This window comes from Tupaia chinensis, unplaced genomic scaffold (assembly GCF_000334495.1).
Source record: "Tupaia chinensis unplaced genomic scaffold, TupChi_1.0 Scaffold000315_1, whole genome shotgun sequence".
NCBI lineage: Eukaryota > Metazoa > Chordata > Mammalia > Scandentia > Tupaiidae > Tupaia > Tupaia belangeri.
Genome location: NW_006159808.1, coordinates 994,043 through 1,008,782, shown reverse-complemented (window position 1 = coordinate 1,008,782; position 14,740 = coordinate 994,043). Strand labels below are relative to the sequence as shown.

The following is a 14,740-nucleotide window of genomic DNA, read 5'->3' as shown; positions in this document are numbered from 1 at the left end:
GCACTCGCCAGACAGAGACAGAGACAGAAAGCGAGAAATCAATCACCCCCCGGGGTGATGGCCTTGTCGTAATCCCTTCTCCATTCTCCCCTCAGGGTCTTCGGCACGCACACACACGCGCCCGGCGTGAGTTTTAAGCCACTGGGTCTGGGATGCGAACCGCGGTCGTCTACATGGGAGTCCAGCGACATAGCCATTACACTGACTGTTGGTCCCAACCTTGCATGTTTTTTAAACCTCCAGGGCCAGGATTTGAACATTGTCATCAGTCATGTGGGATTCGCCTCTCTTAACTGCTTGTGTAGTTCCCTCTCAGAGTACCAGGAAATTTCTTGTTTTTAAAATTTGTTGCTCCTTATTGATTAGAACTCCAGGGCCAATCCTCAGTATTTGTATTTTAAAATCTTACAACAATTCTTTTCGTGAAGACTGGCACATAACAAATCCTCAAAATGCATGAGACCTATGCTTGACATCTTCTAAGTTGGTGTGTTGAACAGGTTGGCGGATGAACTAGAAGTGAACTAGATAGATCTTGGCATTGTTACAAATGGGAATATGGTTTCTACCTTAACAAATTGAAGAAGGCGTACATTGAGTGGAGCAGTCGGAGAGTTTTATCTTACCTTAACCTAAGAATAATATGGCCTGGGTGTTCACTTATGTAGAGCCTTCAAAAAAGTTTATGGAAATACTTATTATGAAAAACTGCTACAAACTGTCCCCTTGAGATTAAGATATAGACTAGTGAAAATTTTTCTAAAGATAAAGGTTTATAATACATGTTTTTGAATACTCTTGACACCTGATTACCCAAACTACCTGTGTTGGATAACAGACACTTGTTTCCTTGCAGTTCTTTTATCCATTTGTTCACTGCTATGTGATCCAAACCCAGATGACCCCCTAGTGCCAGAGATTGCACGGATCTATAAAACAGACAGAGATAAGTAAGTATGGGACAGTTGAAGGGAAAAACTGTGTAAGGTGATCTTTGTATAATGAGTTAGGCTTGTGCTCTGCTTTAAGTTGTGGGAATGCCAAGAAGATTTCATTTTTATTTCTGGTAAGGTAATAGTTATAAAATGCACAGAAAGCTGATTACTGAAATGTGGTTGTTTCTTTAAAATTACTAATTTTTAGCTTATGTGACAGTGAATAGCCCCTTTAAAATATTTTTTGTTCTTTATAATGCTTTAAATACTTTGACACTTCATTCTCAAGTTTGGGAGAAGAATGCAGATTTTTCTTTACCCTCAAGTGTGTGTTTTCCCTCAAAAAAAATTACTCTGTTGTAAATACTGTTTTACGTTTCTCAAATATTAAAGTCATTCTTAATGTTTAACTTACACCATTATAACTTTCGTATGTTACAATTAATGCCAAGTGTACTTATTCAATTAGGTACAATAGGTTAGCAAGAGAGTGGACAGAGAAGTACGCTATGTTGTAGGGTAAGAGGACCTGCACTCGATGGTGCGCTTATTCATGTATTCGTGGTACTGCCAGCACTTGGGTGCTGCATGCTGTACAGCACTGCGAACTAACAAAAGGTAACGGATGTGGCCGTTTTTGGAAAAACGTACATTTTAACTGCTCGGTTTCTGTTTAATGTGAAAGTATACCTAGTAGTTATTATTGCTTGAAAATATTCTTGCATGGCAAAGCAGTTATATAGCACTAAGAAATGGAATTTAAGTAGTGTCTTTTTCAGACTACTATGGTGCATAAATATTAGCTTGAGTCTTTGTACCAACACCGTAAGGAGTTCATGGTTCAGATTTTGCCAGGAGGTAGGGATGTAAAGGGAAAACATTTCCAAACCTAAGCATCTAAGTGTTTTATACTGACAAGCATGCCTTAGTGTCAGCTCTACTTCGTGGCTCCCTGTATGCTAAATAAAGCCTTTGTTTTTAAAGTGCTGGCTTTTTGAAAAGGTATTGTTGAATGAGATTACCATGAATTGGTAGAACCTACATATATTAAAGTTGAGAAAAGTAGTTGAACCCGTATTTTAATTCTTCATTTGAAGCAAAGCTATTAATATTTTTTAAAGTTTAGACTGTCCGTTTGACATATATTTATTTCTTAAGATTATCACTATATTTTTGTTGGGGTAAGTAACCTGTGGCATGAATATAATCCACAGAATAATTGATAGTATTTTATCAATATTAGCGATTTTTACTATTTATATTATAACCTTGCTCATATGTAAATTACCTATTGATCTTTCTAAACAAAGATGTCCTGGTTGTACCTCGAGATACCTCATTCAGCCAAGACTCAGCGGGGCTTCGTAGTGCCAGTTGCCACAGGTTTTCAATATAACGTGTGGCTCTGATTAACAGCCACTCTCACTCGCTGCCTTTTGAAAATTACTCTTTTTTCACCACCTACCGCAGTGTCTTACTCTTCTGCCTCAGCTAAGTCTCAAGGTATTTTCTCTTTTAGTATACCCAGGGCCAAGTAACTTCTCATAGTTTAGGATAGAAGTACAGTTTTTAATAGCTTTTTGGTTCCAGCTCTGATGGAAAGTTCTATACATGTATAGAATGTGTATGCTGTTCTGACTTAATGTTCATGATGAACTGTAAAATAATTTTTTATGTTAAAATTTGTCAGAATGGATACTGGTTTTAGAGTTTGTAAAAGAAAATTTGCTTAGTGGTGGAGAGAAAGGGTCTTTGGTTTTTGTTAGCCTCCCACTCTCAGTGCCACTTTCTTATATTTATTGAAATAATCTTGCTTTCAAACCATAAGGCTGTCATCTTCCACATTGCTTTCAGTACCAATGCTATTTCTCCCTTAATGGCTTTTATTCTAATCATAACAAAACTTCATAATGAAGTCTGGAAGTAAAATAGAAATCTTTTCTTTCCCTTTAAAATATGAAGAATACTTTATTAACTTGTTAAATAATATCTTTATTTACAGGTACAACAGAATATCTCGGGAATGGACTCAGAAGTATGCCATGTGATGCTACCTTTAAGTCAGAATAACCTGCATTATAGCTGGAATAAACTTTAAATTACTGTTCCTTTTTTGATTTTCTTATCCGGCTGCTCCCCTATCAGACCTCATCTTTTTTAATTTTATTTTTTTGTTTACCTCCCTCCATTCAATCACATGCTCATCTGAGAAGACTTGCTCTCCCAGCTTTGGACAATAACTGCTTTTAGAAACTGTAAAGTAGTTACAAGAGAACAGTTGCCCAAGATTCAGAATTTTTTAAAAAATGGAGCATGTGTATTATGTGGCCAATGTCTTCACTCTAACTTGGTTATGAGACTAAAACCATTCCTCACTGCTCTAACATGCTGAAGAGACCATCTGAGGGGGAGGGAGATGGATGCGCAGTTGCCACATCAGAGGAAGCAGCATTATTCTAGCAGCATCCATTCTTGGTTAAGCCTTCCACTGTTAGAGATTTGAGGTTACATGATATACTTTATGCTCATAACTTATGTGGCTGGAGAATTGGTATTGAATTTATAGCATCGGCAGAACAGAAAATGTGATGTATTTTATGCATGTCAATAAAGGAATGACCTGTTCTTGTTCTACAGAGAATGGAAATTGGAAGTCAAACACCCTTTGTATTCCAAAATGGAGTCAAACATTTTGTAATTTTCATTTAAATTGTTAGGAGGCTTGGAGCTATTAGTTAATCTATCTTCCAATACACTGTTTAATATAGCACTGAGTAAATGATGCAAGTTGTCAATGGATGAGTGATCAACTAATAGCTCTGCTAGTAATTGATTTATTTTTCTTCAATAAAGTTGCATAAACCAATGAGTTAGCTGCCTGGATTAATCAGTATGGGAAACAATCTTTTGTAAATGCAAAGCTGTTTTTTTGTATATACTGTTGGGATTTGCTTCATTGTTTGACATCAAATGATGATGTAAAGTTCAAGAGTGAATATTTTGCCATGTTCAGTCAAAGTGCACAGTCTGTTACAGGTTGACACATTGCTTGACCTGATTTATGCAGAATTATAAGCTATTCAGATAGTGTAGCTTTAATATGCTGCACATGATACTGGCAGCCCTGGAGTTCAGAAATGAACTTGGGACCCAGCAGTTTTGAAACGTATATGAAGTTATAAGAAATTTATTCCAGGTGCAGTCCCGTCTAACTAAAATTTCTCTTCACCTTGTACACTCAACAGCTGAAAAAAAAAATAACATGGGAGTAATAATGGGTCAAAATTTACAAAATAAAGTACTGTTTTGGTGTGGGAGTTGTCATGAGGCTGTGTTGAAGTGACTTAACTATGTGGGATATTAAGTATCCATTGAAATGGATGTGTTCAGCCATTTGCATTAATGAGCATTTAAATGCAACAGATATCATTTCAGGTGACTCTACATGAATGAATAAAAGTCAATGCTATTGGATTATTTTTTGTTTGACAAGTGCTATCTGTGCCACTAATTTAATTTCTGCAATAACAAGGGCATTACCATTCTCACCCTTTGTAATCCTGACCCTATAGTTCTTTTTCCCAAGTTATTTCAAGTTGTCCATTGCTTTAGTTTTTAAATGTCCTGTATTCAGTTTCTAGCATATCTGTAACTTCACTTCCACAGTTATGCACTGCTTACATTATGTGCAATCCTCCTCGTCTGCACACAGATGTGGAAAGCTAGAAATAAATGTTAACGCTCAAGTTTTATGAACATTTTAATCTGTAGTTTGGACATGATTTCACTGACTGAAGGTTCTCCGAACTGGAAGTGAAGTGCATGCCTTCTAAAGATTTTCTGGCCTTGCTAATTCTGTAATACGCATTTCGTTGGGAAATATCAATCTAACTGCAATCTTCCAATGAGTGAATTTTTTCGTTTTATCTTTTGCGTAACAATGGCTCCTTCAGTGTAGATGTCATACTGTTAAAATTGGGAAGGGGGTGTCAAGATATTAGTAACATTCTTTTCTATGAGGTAAGAAATAACTGCTCTCTGTTTTCAAAATAATTATTGCTAGGACTCCTATACTCTGAAAACAACAACATAGTAGGCATATTTCTTGAAAGCCCCACAGAAAACACAGTCTTAGAAAACAATGGATCACTACTTGGCTTTCAAAATGACCTTTTTGGCATTAGACTAGGTATTTACCTTGATGACTTCCTTCAGTCATTAATGGTTAATAATGGCTTAGTGGATATGTCCAGTTCTCTCTTTGACTCGATGCTTTATACAACATTTCTTATGTCACTCCTAAGGGAATAAGCCATAGAGGCTTCTCCAGGTGTAAGAAAACGATAAAGTACCTGGAAAACCAACATTTGTGAATGTATGGACACTGGACTTGAGGTCATCCACGAGGAAACCTTCGAAAGAAGCTAAGATTGTGCCCACCTTCCCCAACTCCACCCGGTAACCTGATGTCGCTAGTGCCGTGTGTAGGACCGAAGTGAATATTAGATTCAATTTGGACTACTCTGTGTTTCCTATAAACTTAAGTTTCAAAGTTTCTCTTAGTCTAAAAGAATGAGTCCAGTTGACTTGATACTGATAAATTTACATTTAAAAATTACATTTTAAGTGACTCCAATTTTTCTGGGCAAGTTTGCAATGAGATAATCAGATTTTTACTTTAAAACAGATTAGTTTGCTTTCTTGTGTGGGTGTGCTCACATTTTAAAAGTATGAACCACAGTTACCTAGTGGTCTCAGGGGTAGTGAAACACTCACCTTTTTTTATGGCATAGTTGAAGTATACTTAAGATATTGATCATGCTTGTGTTAGTGATTTTTGGGGAGGGGGGACTCAAATCAGCCATGTTTTGTGTTGGCTTAACAAAACTGTTAAAATGATTGTTGGTTACACTTTTAAGTGAATTTGTCTTCTATTTTATGAGGAACCCAGTGCAAGTCACTAAATATTGTCTAATAGTGACATCTGCATAAGACTTGTAATAGCTAAAGTTAATTGAGCTTAAAGGAATTGTTACCATTAAAGTATGTGTTTAAAGACACTTTCGTCTTACTCAGTAATTCCAGTCAACCCATGAAATCCACACTTCAACTTAATACTGTGAGAGCTCGATTTTAAACTTTAAAACAGCAGTTAAAAAATATTGTCTGAGGGACCAGCAGTTAGCATAATGGCTGTGTCGCTGGACTCCCATGTAGTCGACCGCGGTTTGAGTCCGGGACCTGGTGGCTTAAACTCACATGGGGCGCATATGGGTGCGTGCCCTAGATCCCAAGAGGAGAATGGAGAAGGGATTGTGGCGTGGCCATCCCCCCTGGGGGGTGATTTCTCTCTGTCTGTCTCTGTCTCTGCCTGGCGACTGCACGCTCCCTATAACAGATAACCTCTTCCCCCCCCAAAAAAAAATACTGAGAAGTAAGGATTACAATTTTCAAAAATGACCCTAAGATGAACAGTATCAGCAGCATTTTGGAAATTCCTTAGAATTCTAATCGGGGCCCATTTCAGTCATCTTAACAGGTGAAGCCAAGTAACCTGTGTTCAAAAGCCCTCCAAATGGTTCTGATCCATCTTTGAGAGTATTCCTGGGACTTCCCTTTAACAGAATTTATCAGTAATCTTTTGACCCAGTAATTGTTCTGTAATTTGCTTATGTGTGGCTATTGGAAACTGGTTTGCATGCCTCAATACTGAATTTCTAGTGCCTGACAAACTCATAGTACTCCCAACTGTAATACTACAGGAAGGTAGATTTTATACTAAACATTTGGAATGTTAATGGAATATTTATTAGTACCCTACAATCAAAACTGAATAATTAGCCAACAACATTCACTTTTTAATGATAGTGCCACATCATTTGCAGAATGTGTAAATTGGCCCTGGGTCCAGTATGAAGAACAGCCAGTCTCCGAGAACCACACGCTTAGTGGTGTGCTGAATGGCTGAACGACGCTTGGAACCCAGACCACATTCTCCACTGCGCAACTTTTTCCTCTAGTGAAGACATTGTTAAAGGTGTTTGTAGTGTTTGAATTTAAGTGTACTGTAAGGTAGATGAGAACTTTTTGTCCCAATGTAATGGAAAATAAATGGAGAAAGTATCTGAAAAGATCTGACAACAAAAAGATGTTATGGGGAACCATGTTAAAACCTCCAATAAAGAATTTTTTAGAAAGGGTAGGGCAATTCAATTGAAGTTGTTCGTCAAGTGTCCTACAAGTCCCATTGCTACTATTTTGCACTATTTCCTACTACCCTATAAAGTACTTGTCCCACTCTGGCCTTGTTTCAAAAGAGTGATCCTTACGTGACTTGGAGTATGTTTTAAGATCCCATTGTCAGTTCTCTTCCTAAGCTGTGTTCTGTTTTTATTTTATTGAGTTCACCCATTCTTTCATCAGAGAAGACAAGCACCATGTTTCGATCTTTTCCCGCACTGGGAGCGTGATTTCTTTCTTTCCCTCTCACTGTGTCTGTCTCTCTCCTGCAAGTGCACCCACCCTAGGGCGAAAACCTCTAAATAAATACATGCATACATACATAAACTTGTATACTTATTTTATGTTTATATTATTAACCTACTTTACAGAAAGGGAAACCTAGAGAAAAGTGGTTAAGCAACACAAATTAGTTATCTCTTCATAACAGGAGGTTGGGATTTAAATCTCGATAATCAGGTTCTGGAGTCTTACTACAACCACTATGGTAGACCTAGGCAGTTTAAAACATGAGCCAGTAGGTGACATGGTGGTTAAGGCACTAGATTCCCATATTGTTGACCATAGTTCAAGTTCTGGACCCAGCAGCCTGAAAGTCATACCGGGCATGTGTGCGTACATGCCCCAAGTCCCAAGGGTACAATGGAGAAGGGATTGTGACATTGCCATCCACTTTCAGGGGTGGTTTCTCACTTTCCTCTCTGTCTCTCTTCTCTCACTGGTGAGAGCATGTGCTCTATGGCAAAATTTAAAAAGGGAAAAAAAACCCACGACCATATTGGGGTATGTTTTATCTCAAAAGGTTTCCAAATTTATAAAGAAATGTCAATTTGTAGAAAATAAACTCATGCATTTTTTTAAAGAGCGTTTGTCAAAATTTTCAGAGGAAGAAGTTAATTTATATCATAAAGAGAGAATGTTCTAGCTATGTTAGGTCAAAAGTGTAAATTTGGGCTGGCCCGGTAGTCTGTGGTTAAGGAAGCCATTCAAATCCTGGCCCTGGAAACTTGACAAATGCAGGTGTGTATGTGCACTCACAGTCCCCACAGATTGGGGAAGTAATGGAGAGGGAACTGTGGCATGCCCATGCCCTACTGGGGATGTGCTAACTCTGCCCTTGTCTCTGTCTCTGCAGTGAATGCATGAGTCCTCTGGCAATGAAGAAAAAAGACAAATTTATTAGCATCTTAAAATGTTACTTGTGAGGGAACCAGCAGTTAGCGTAATGGCTATGTCGCTGGACTCGCACTTAGTCGACCACGGTTCGTGTCCCGGACCTGGTGGCTTAAAACTCACGCCGGGCGCGTGTGCGTGCGTGCCCAAGATCCCGAGAGGAGAATGGAGGAGAAGGGATTGCGGCGTGACCGTCCCCCCTGGGGGGTGATTTCTCGCTTTCTGTCTCTATGTCTCTCTCTGTCTGGCGAGCACACGCACCCTACAGTGAAAAATCTCTCTCAAAAAAAAATGTTACTTGTGATACCCTTATTGCTTCATTGCCATGCATGATAGATATCAAAAATATTTGTGCCCAATTTTCTAAAGCAAATTAGAAGTTTCATGGATAGATTTACTGAAATTATTCAGTGTAGGGGTCAGCAGTTACCACAGTGGTTAAAGTGCCGGACTCCCACATGGTTGACAGCAGTTTGAGTCCCAGATCTGGCAGCTTGCTTTCTCACTTTTCCTCTCTCTCCTTCTCTGGGTTTTCTGGTGAGCAAATGAAAAATAATAATAATAAGTAAAAAATTAAAATTTTCTGTAAAATTATTCAGTATAAACATGCAAATTCTGTGAATCATTGCCAGTTTATGAAACCAGTGAAAGGAATACAAGACAATCAATTTAATGAGTGATCTTTGTCAACAATCATTGGTTGAGTTATGGAAGATCTTTATAGACATCATAAAGTTACACAAATATTCCGTGATGAAAAATATAGCAGTGTGATTTATGCTTTTTCACAGATATCATAGTACATGTGAGCAAATTAAATCAAAGCTCCAAGGAAAGGAAGAGCTTACTCATGACCTATTTGGACAGGTACAACATTTCTGCTGAAATTGAAATTTTGGGTAATACAAATCAACAATTGTATGCATTTTTGAAAGTGTTTTACAAATTTTCTAGCATGAAATCAGTATACAGATTTTAATTAAAATATATGTTGGCAGAAACTACAAGAAAAATTTGAACACTAGATATCAAATTTCATGTTGCTTTTCAGTTGAGCAGTACTCTTAATTCATTGTTAATACCACCGAATCAACATAAGAATAAGTGAATTTACCTAACTTGGATAGTTTTGAAGCTGCTATGCTTTTTTCTCAGAATTAAATCAATATTTTCCATATATATGTGCCAGTTTTTAATATATATATATATATATGGCTGGATGACCACGCCGCAATTCCTTCTCCATTTTCCTCTTGGGATCTTGGATATGCAGGTACACATGCCAGGCGTGAGTTTAAGACACAGGGTCCAGGACTTGAACCATAGTCAACTACATGGGAGTCCAGCAACATAGCCGTTTCGCCAACTGCTGGTCCCATTCATTTATTATAATTTAACCAGAGAGAGACACAGAAAGGGGGAAAGTGAGAAAGCAAGCCACAAGGTCAAGAACTTGAAACATTGTGGGCCATGTGGGAGTGTCCAGCACCTTAACCACCATGCCACCTGCTGGCCCTCCAGTGTTTTTGATGTAGTTGTGAATATAAAAGAAAAGTCAGGGCCAGATGGTGTGTGCTTGTTAAGGCAGCTGGATCCCATGTGGCCAGCAGCACCACTGGAACCTGGCACCTGCTTGCTTGAGAAACATGTTGGGCAGTGTGTGGTGGTGCCCAAATGCGGAAAGGAGGGAGAGAGGGAGAAGGGATTGCCCTGCGCCCATTCCCCAAGGGAACTGGTTTCCCCCTTTTTGGTGAGTATGGACACCCTCTGGAAACATTATTAAAAACTTTGTTTCTAGTCACTGAAAAACGAGTAGTGTCTCAAGAACTGTAACAGGTCTAGGATGGTACCCACCAATCTTCCAGGTACACCAATGCAAGTAGTCACAGAAAGCCGGGGTCTAGACAAAGGCGTTTCTTAATTACAGCACTAGCAATAGTCAGAGAGTTAGGATTTCTCTGAACCCATTCCTGCAGAAGAGGACTTCAAGGGGACCTGCAGGTGGCGTGGTGATTAAGGCGTTGGGCACTCCCATATGGCCGATGATGGTCCGAGTCCTGCACCTGGTGGGTTAGCTTTCTCATTTCCTCTCTCTCTCGTCAAATTAAAATAAATTAATGAATAAATAGAATTAAATAAATAATGTTTTAAAGAAAAAAGGAAGACTTCAAGAGGTTGGTGGAAGAATCAAATTGAAATACGAGTTTATTTTGGTGCAGAAATTTTGAAACGTGTGCATAGTGTTTTCGTAATTCGCATTGTCCGTCAACTTTGGTTGACGCCCGCATGTACTCTCAGGCCAGGGGGGAATTAAACTAGAAATCAGCCCCAGAATGGTCGCTGGGAATCCCCCATCCTTGCAGATAAAAGTGCACACTTCCAAATAACAGTCACCAACGAAGTGGTGAAGCGCGAGCCCTGCCGCCAATGTGCAGGTGCCAGCACGGATGACCAGCCCAGCTGGGAACCACGGAGCCGGCGGGAGGAAGATCTGGGCCCAGACGGACCCCCAGGGCGTCTGCAGGCGGCCGGGAGTGGAGCAGACAGCGATGATATCAACGCCGCGGACCACAGGGAGAAGCCCCAGGAGACGGGGCTGACCCCGCAGCCTGGAGCAGGCGGCTGGGCGAGCCCTGTCTGCACCACCGGGACCCGCCCAGACCAGCGGGTCGCGCAGATCAGCGCTGAAAGTCGCAGTGGCCATGCCACACCCGGAGGCCTTGAGCTGCAGCTCAGAGGCGCCCTCCTGGAGGACTGGGACGAGGACGCCATGCGCCCAGCGTGTGACCACCGAGGCCACCACTTGTTCGACACCAGCCCTTCCACCCGGCCTCGAGGACCTGTCACGCGTCCAGCCAGGCTCCTTCGTGGTGGTGGCCAGACAGACGGCCACCTGGGGACTGACTCCGCAATGTCTGGGGAGGTGGCAGGGAACATCGTTCTATGGTCAGAGGTTGGCCACTCGTCCTGGCAGCCCTGGGCCTGGGGTGGGGTGTGGAGAAGAGCAGGGTTTTCTCCCAAGGAGGGTGGGACAGAGATTTGTTTTTTCTATAGAGAGCGTGAGTTCACCAGAAAGACAGAGACAGAAAGCTTGAAATCACCTCCCAGAGGGGATGGCCATGCTGCAATCCCTCCTCCATTCTCCTCTGGGATTTGGGGCCCACATGCACATGTGGCCAGTCTGAATTTTAAGCCACAGGGTCAGGGACTTGAACCACAGTTGGTTCATATGGGAGTCCAGCTACATAACCATTATGACATCACTGGTCCCTAACTGGGGGGCATGTTTAATTCCCACTCCTTACGCCTCAGAGTATCCCCTTCCACAGACCCCTGGGCCTTGCCTGGAACTCCCACCCGTCGCTGCTGGAGTCGTGGCTGGAGCCAAGGGACCTCAGGGAGGCCTCATCCGAATAGTCCTTGAATGCCAAATGTCCCCCACCCCCCAAGTCATGGTCTCCTTAAGGTGGACAAGCAGGTGGTTCACCCCACCTGGCCCTGCACCACTAATTCTGGTTTTCCTGCTTCCTCCATGGAAAGTGGCTTCCTCCCACAGTGCCTCCAGGAGGTTTCAACACAGGAAGCCGGACAGGCTGGTGCACCTCTCACCCCAGATCCCATGAGGCCTGTGTTCCTCTGGGCAGAGATGGAACCCGAGGGCCTAGCAGGCCTCTCAGGGCCTTGGATCCAGTTAGGTGGCAAGCCAGGCCACTGCGGAAAATAGAATGTAACTACAGATGCCGTTGGGAAGTTATCAGTAAAAGGACTCCTACTAACAGGGGAAAACAGGATAACAACTTCCGTAATTATCTCGTGGGCTTGAACCTCCCTGGCCTTGGTGGTGGCAGGATCCTGACCTCCTACATCATTTCAGCCCTTGGAGCACTATTTGTCTCTGGCCAGGAGCTATCACTTGTTAGAAATAATTCAAATTTTGGAAAGCATCAACTGAGATGATTGAAATGGAGTTCCTGCAATGTAAGGTTACAGATAGTCGTGAATATTTTAAAAATTGTATCTGGTATCATGATGTTTTTTAACAAATTATTTTATTTCAACTTTATGTATTTATTTATTTTAATTTGACCAGAGTGAGAGAGAGAAAGTGAAGAAGCAAGCCGCCAGGTCTGGAACTCAAATCGCAGTCGGCCATGGGGGAGCCCAGTGCCCTTAAACACCACACCACCTGCTGGCCCCTGGTATCATGACTTCTTTATGCCAACTGCTGGATACACAGCAAAATGAAAACATCATGTCATCAGTGTCAACCTCAATTTTCGGAAGATCGCTGATAACAGCCGTGGTTCTTTTTGCTGTCATTAGATGCTCTCTGATTTTTGTTGTTTTTAATTTTGTTCATTATCATTATTCTTCAATTTTGACCGAGAGAGACAGACAGAGAGGGAGGGAGAGTGAAAGAGCAAGCCACCAGGTCCAGGACTTGAACGTGATTGAGCATGAGGGAGTCCAGCGCCTCAGCTACCACGCCACCTGTCCGTCCCACTTTCTGATTTTTTTTCTATATTCATTTTTACTTTTGCACAAATCAATGGTTATATTTTGTTGCATCTTCAAACATCAAACAAGTGTCAAAAATAGGGAACGCTTCACGAATTTGCGTGTCATCCTTGCGCAGGGGCCAATCTTCTCTGTATCATTCCAATTTTAGTATACGTGCTGCCAAAGCGAGCACCCCACTTTCTGATCTTAAACTGAAGTAATTTTTTTTTTTTTGGCGTTCTCTAGAGAGACAGAGAGACAGAAAGTGAGAAATCACCTCTCAGGGGAATGGCCAAACCACAATCCCTTCTCCTCCATTCTCCCCTTGGGATTTTGGGCACACACGCACATGTCCCTAGGGTGTTTTAAGCTGCCAGGTCAAGGACTCGAACCACAGTGGACTATGTGGGAGTCCAGCGACATAATCATTATACCATCGACTGGTCTCAAACTGAAGTAATCTGTTGTCATGCTTGTGTACTGGAATGAAAGGGGGAATGATAACTTTCTATTTTGTCCCCCAAATTATTCCTTTCAAGTATTTCTTTCTAGAACAAGAAGATATATCCACACCTATCGGTTATGATGAATTTTCCTTTGACTTGGCATAATGGGGTCTCTGGGTTTCTGGAAAAACTCCTTTGCTACTCTCACTGACAGGAAGCTCCTTATAGGCATTGCTCAGACCACAGCTGCCACTTCAAGCCATGACTTACGGCACACCATAGGGCTTGAGAGGTTTGTTTCTGTCCTAAGAATGCCCCAGGAGTGAGGAAGGCTTGGACCAGCTAGAGGCTTTCCACTGTAATGGTAGTGGGGCTCTGCTGAAAGAGGGGTGGGAGCCAGCAGTGGAGGGTTTGGATCCCGCCTGCCACTCACTATACGACCATCTATGACAGCCAAGTCGCTGACTTCTTTCAGTCCAGTTCCCTCAGCTGTAAAGGTAAGTGCACTGGCTTGATGCTCCATCATGTGTCTAAAGCCATGCCCCCCCCCCCCAATATTTAATTATTGTCTGTGCTTACAGATCCAGGCAATCCCAGGGCCACTATAACGCAAAAAGAAGCTCGAATTCGATGGGACCAGAACACCTTTCCAGACTTCCGCCTAGACGTGCACACAAGGCAGGTAACCAGCACAGAAGCAGCAGCGTACTTCACGCTGAAATCCCCTCTGGCTCCAGGATCACTGTTGCATTCTGTTGCCAAAGGGGGCCTGACTCCAGGGTGGGCCATGTGACTCCAAGACCTGAAATAACTGTGCTATTTCGGGGCGGTGCCATGGGAACTCGTCCTGTGCGTCTAACAACCTGGAGAAGGAGGAAGTGTCCACGTGTTAGAGTTCAGGAAACTCTGGGGCCCAAACTCTGCGCCACGCCCAGGCCCGCAGGCAGCGAGCACCGCACCGCGGCTCCCAGGAACTCCGCGGCGGCGGCGCTTTACGGAAGATCAGCACGTAGCGCGCTAGCAAGGACGGAAGGCCGGCCCTGGGTTACTCGCAGATGCGCCTTCTCAGTCTTCAGTTCCTGTTTACTCTTCGCAGGGCGGGACCCTGGCAGAGCCGGCGGGCAGAGCGGCAGGGGGGGGGGGGGGCCCCTGGAAGGCCGCCGCTGGCTGAGCAGGGTCTGTGCGCGTTTTGGCGACGGGAAGTGGCGGGTCGTCTGGGCGGCTCAGTGTGCCGAGGCATCACCAGCTGGCACCCGGACTACAGGTCAGGTCCCGACCTCCCGGGGCTCCGTGCCGCTCGGCGCCCAGGGGTCTGGGCGTCACAATTACCGTGCAAGGTTCTCGCCTCCCGCTGTGCCCACCCGAGCCGGGAAAGAACCGCCAAGGGACGGCGCGGGCACAGGCGCGGGGACCCGGCCCGCAGCGTGACGGCCCAGCCGGCGGGCC

General features: G+C 42.9%; 1 protein-coding gene and 1 non-coding gene across 3 annotated transcripts in view; one reads left to right on the top strand and one right to left on the bottom strand.

Moving 5' to 3' along the window:
• Positions 1-4,412, top strand: part of UBE2D3 (ubiquitin conjugating enzyme E2 D3) — a 43,246-nt gene extending 38,834 nt beyond the window's left edge. For both annotated transcript variants that reach the window (XM_006151145.3, XM_006151144.3), the window contains exons 7-8: positions 857-950; positions 2,938-4,412. In XM_006151145.3, coding sequence (XP_006151207.1) covers positions 857-950; positions 2,938-2,983 — 140 coding nt within the window. In that variant the 3' untranslated portion in view covers positions 2,984-4,412. The remainder of the gene's footprint in view (positions 1-856; positions 951-2,937) is intronic.
• Positions 4,413-12,939: 8,527 nt separating this feature from the next.
• LOC114008263 (U6 spliceosomal RNA) lies at positions 12,940-13,041 on the bottom strand. Its single transcript, XR_003549821.1, has one exon. It is a non-coding gene; the product is annotated as a U6 spliceosomal RNA (small nuclear RNA).
• Between the last annotated feature and the right edge of the window lie 1,699 nt (positions 13,042-14,740).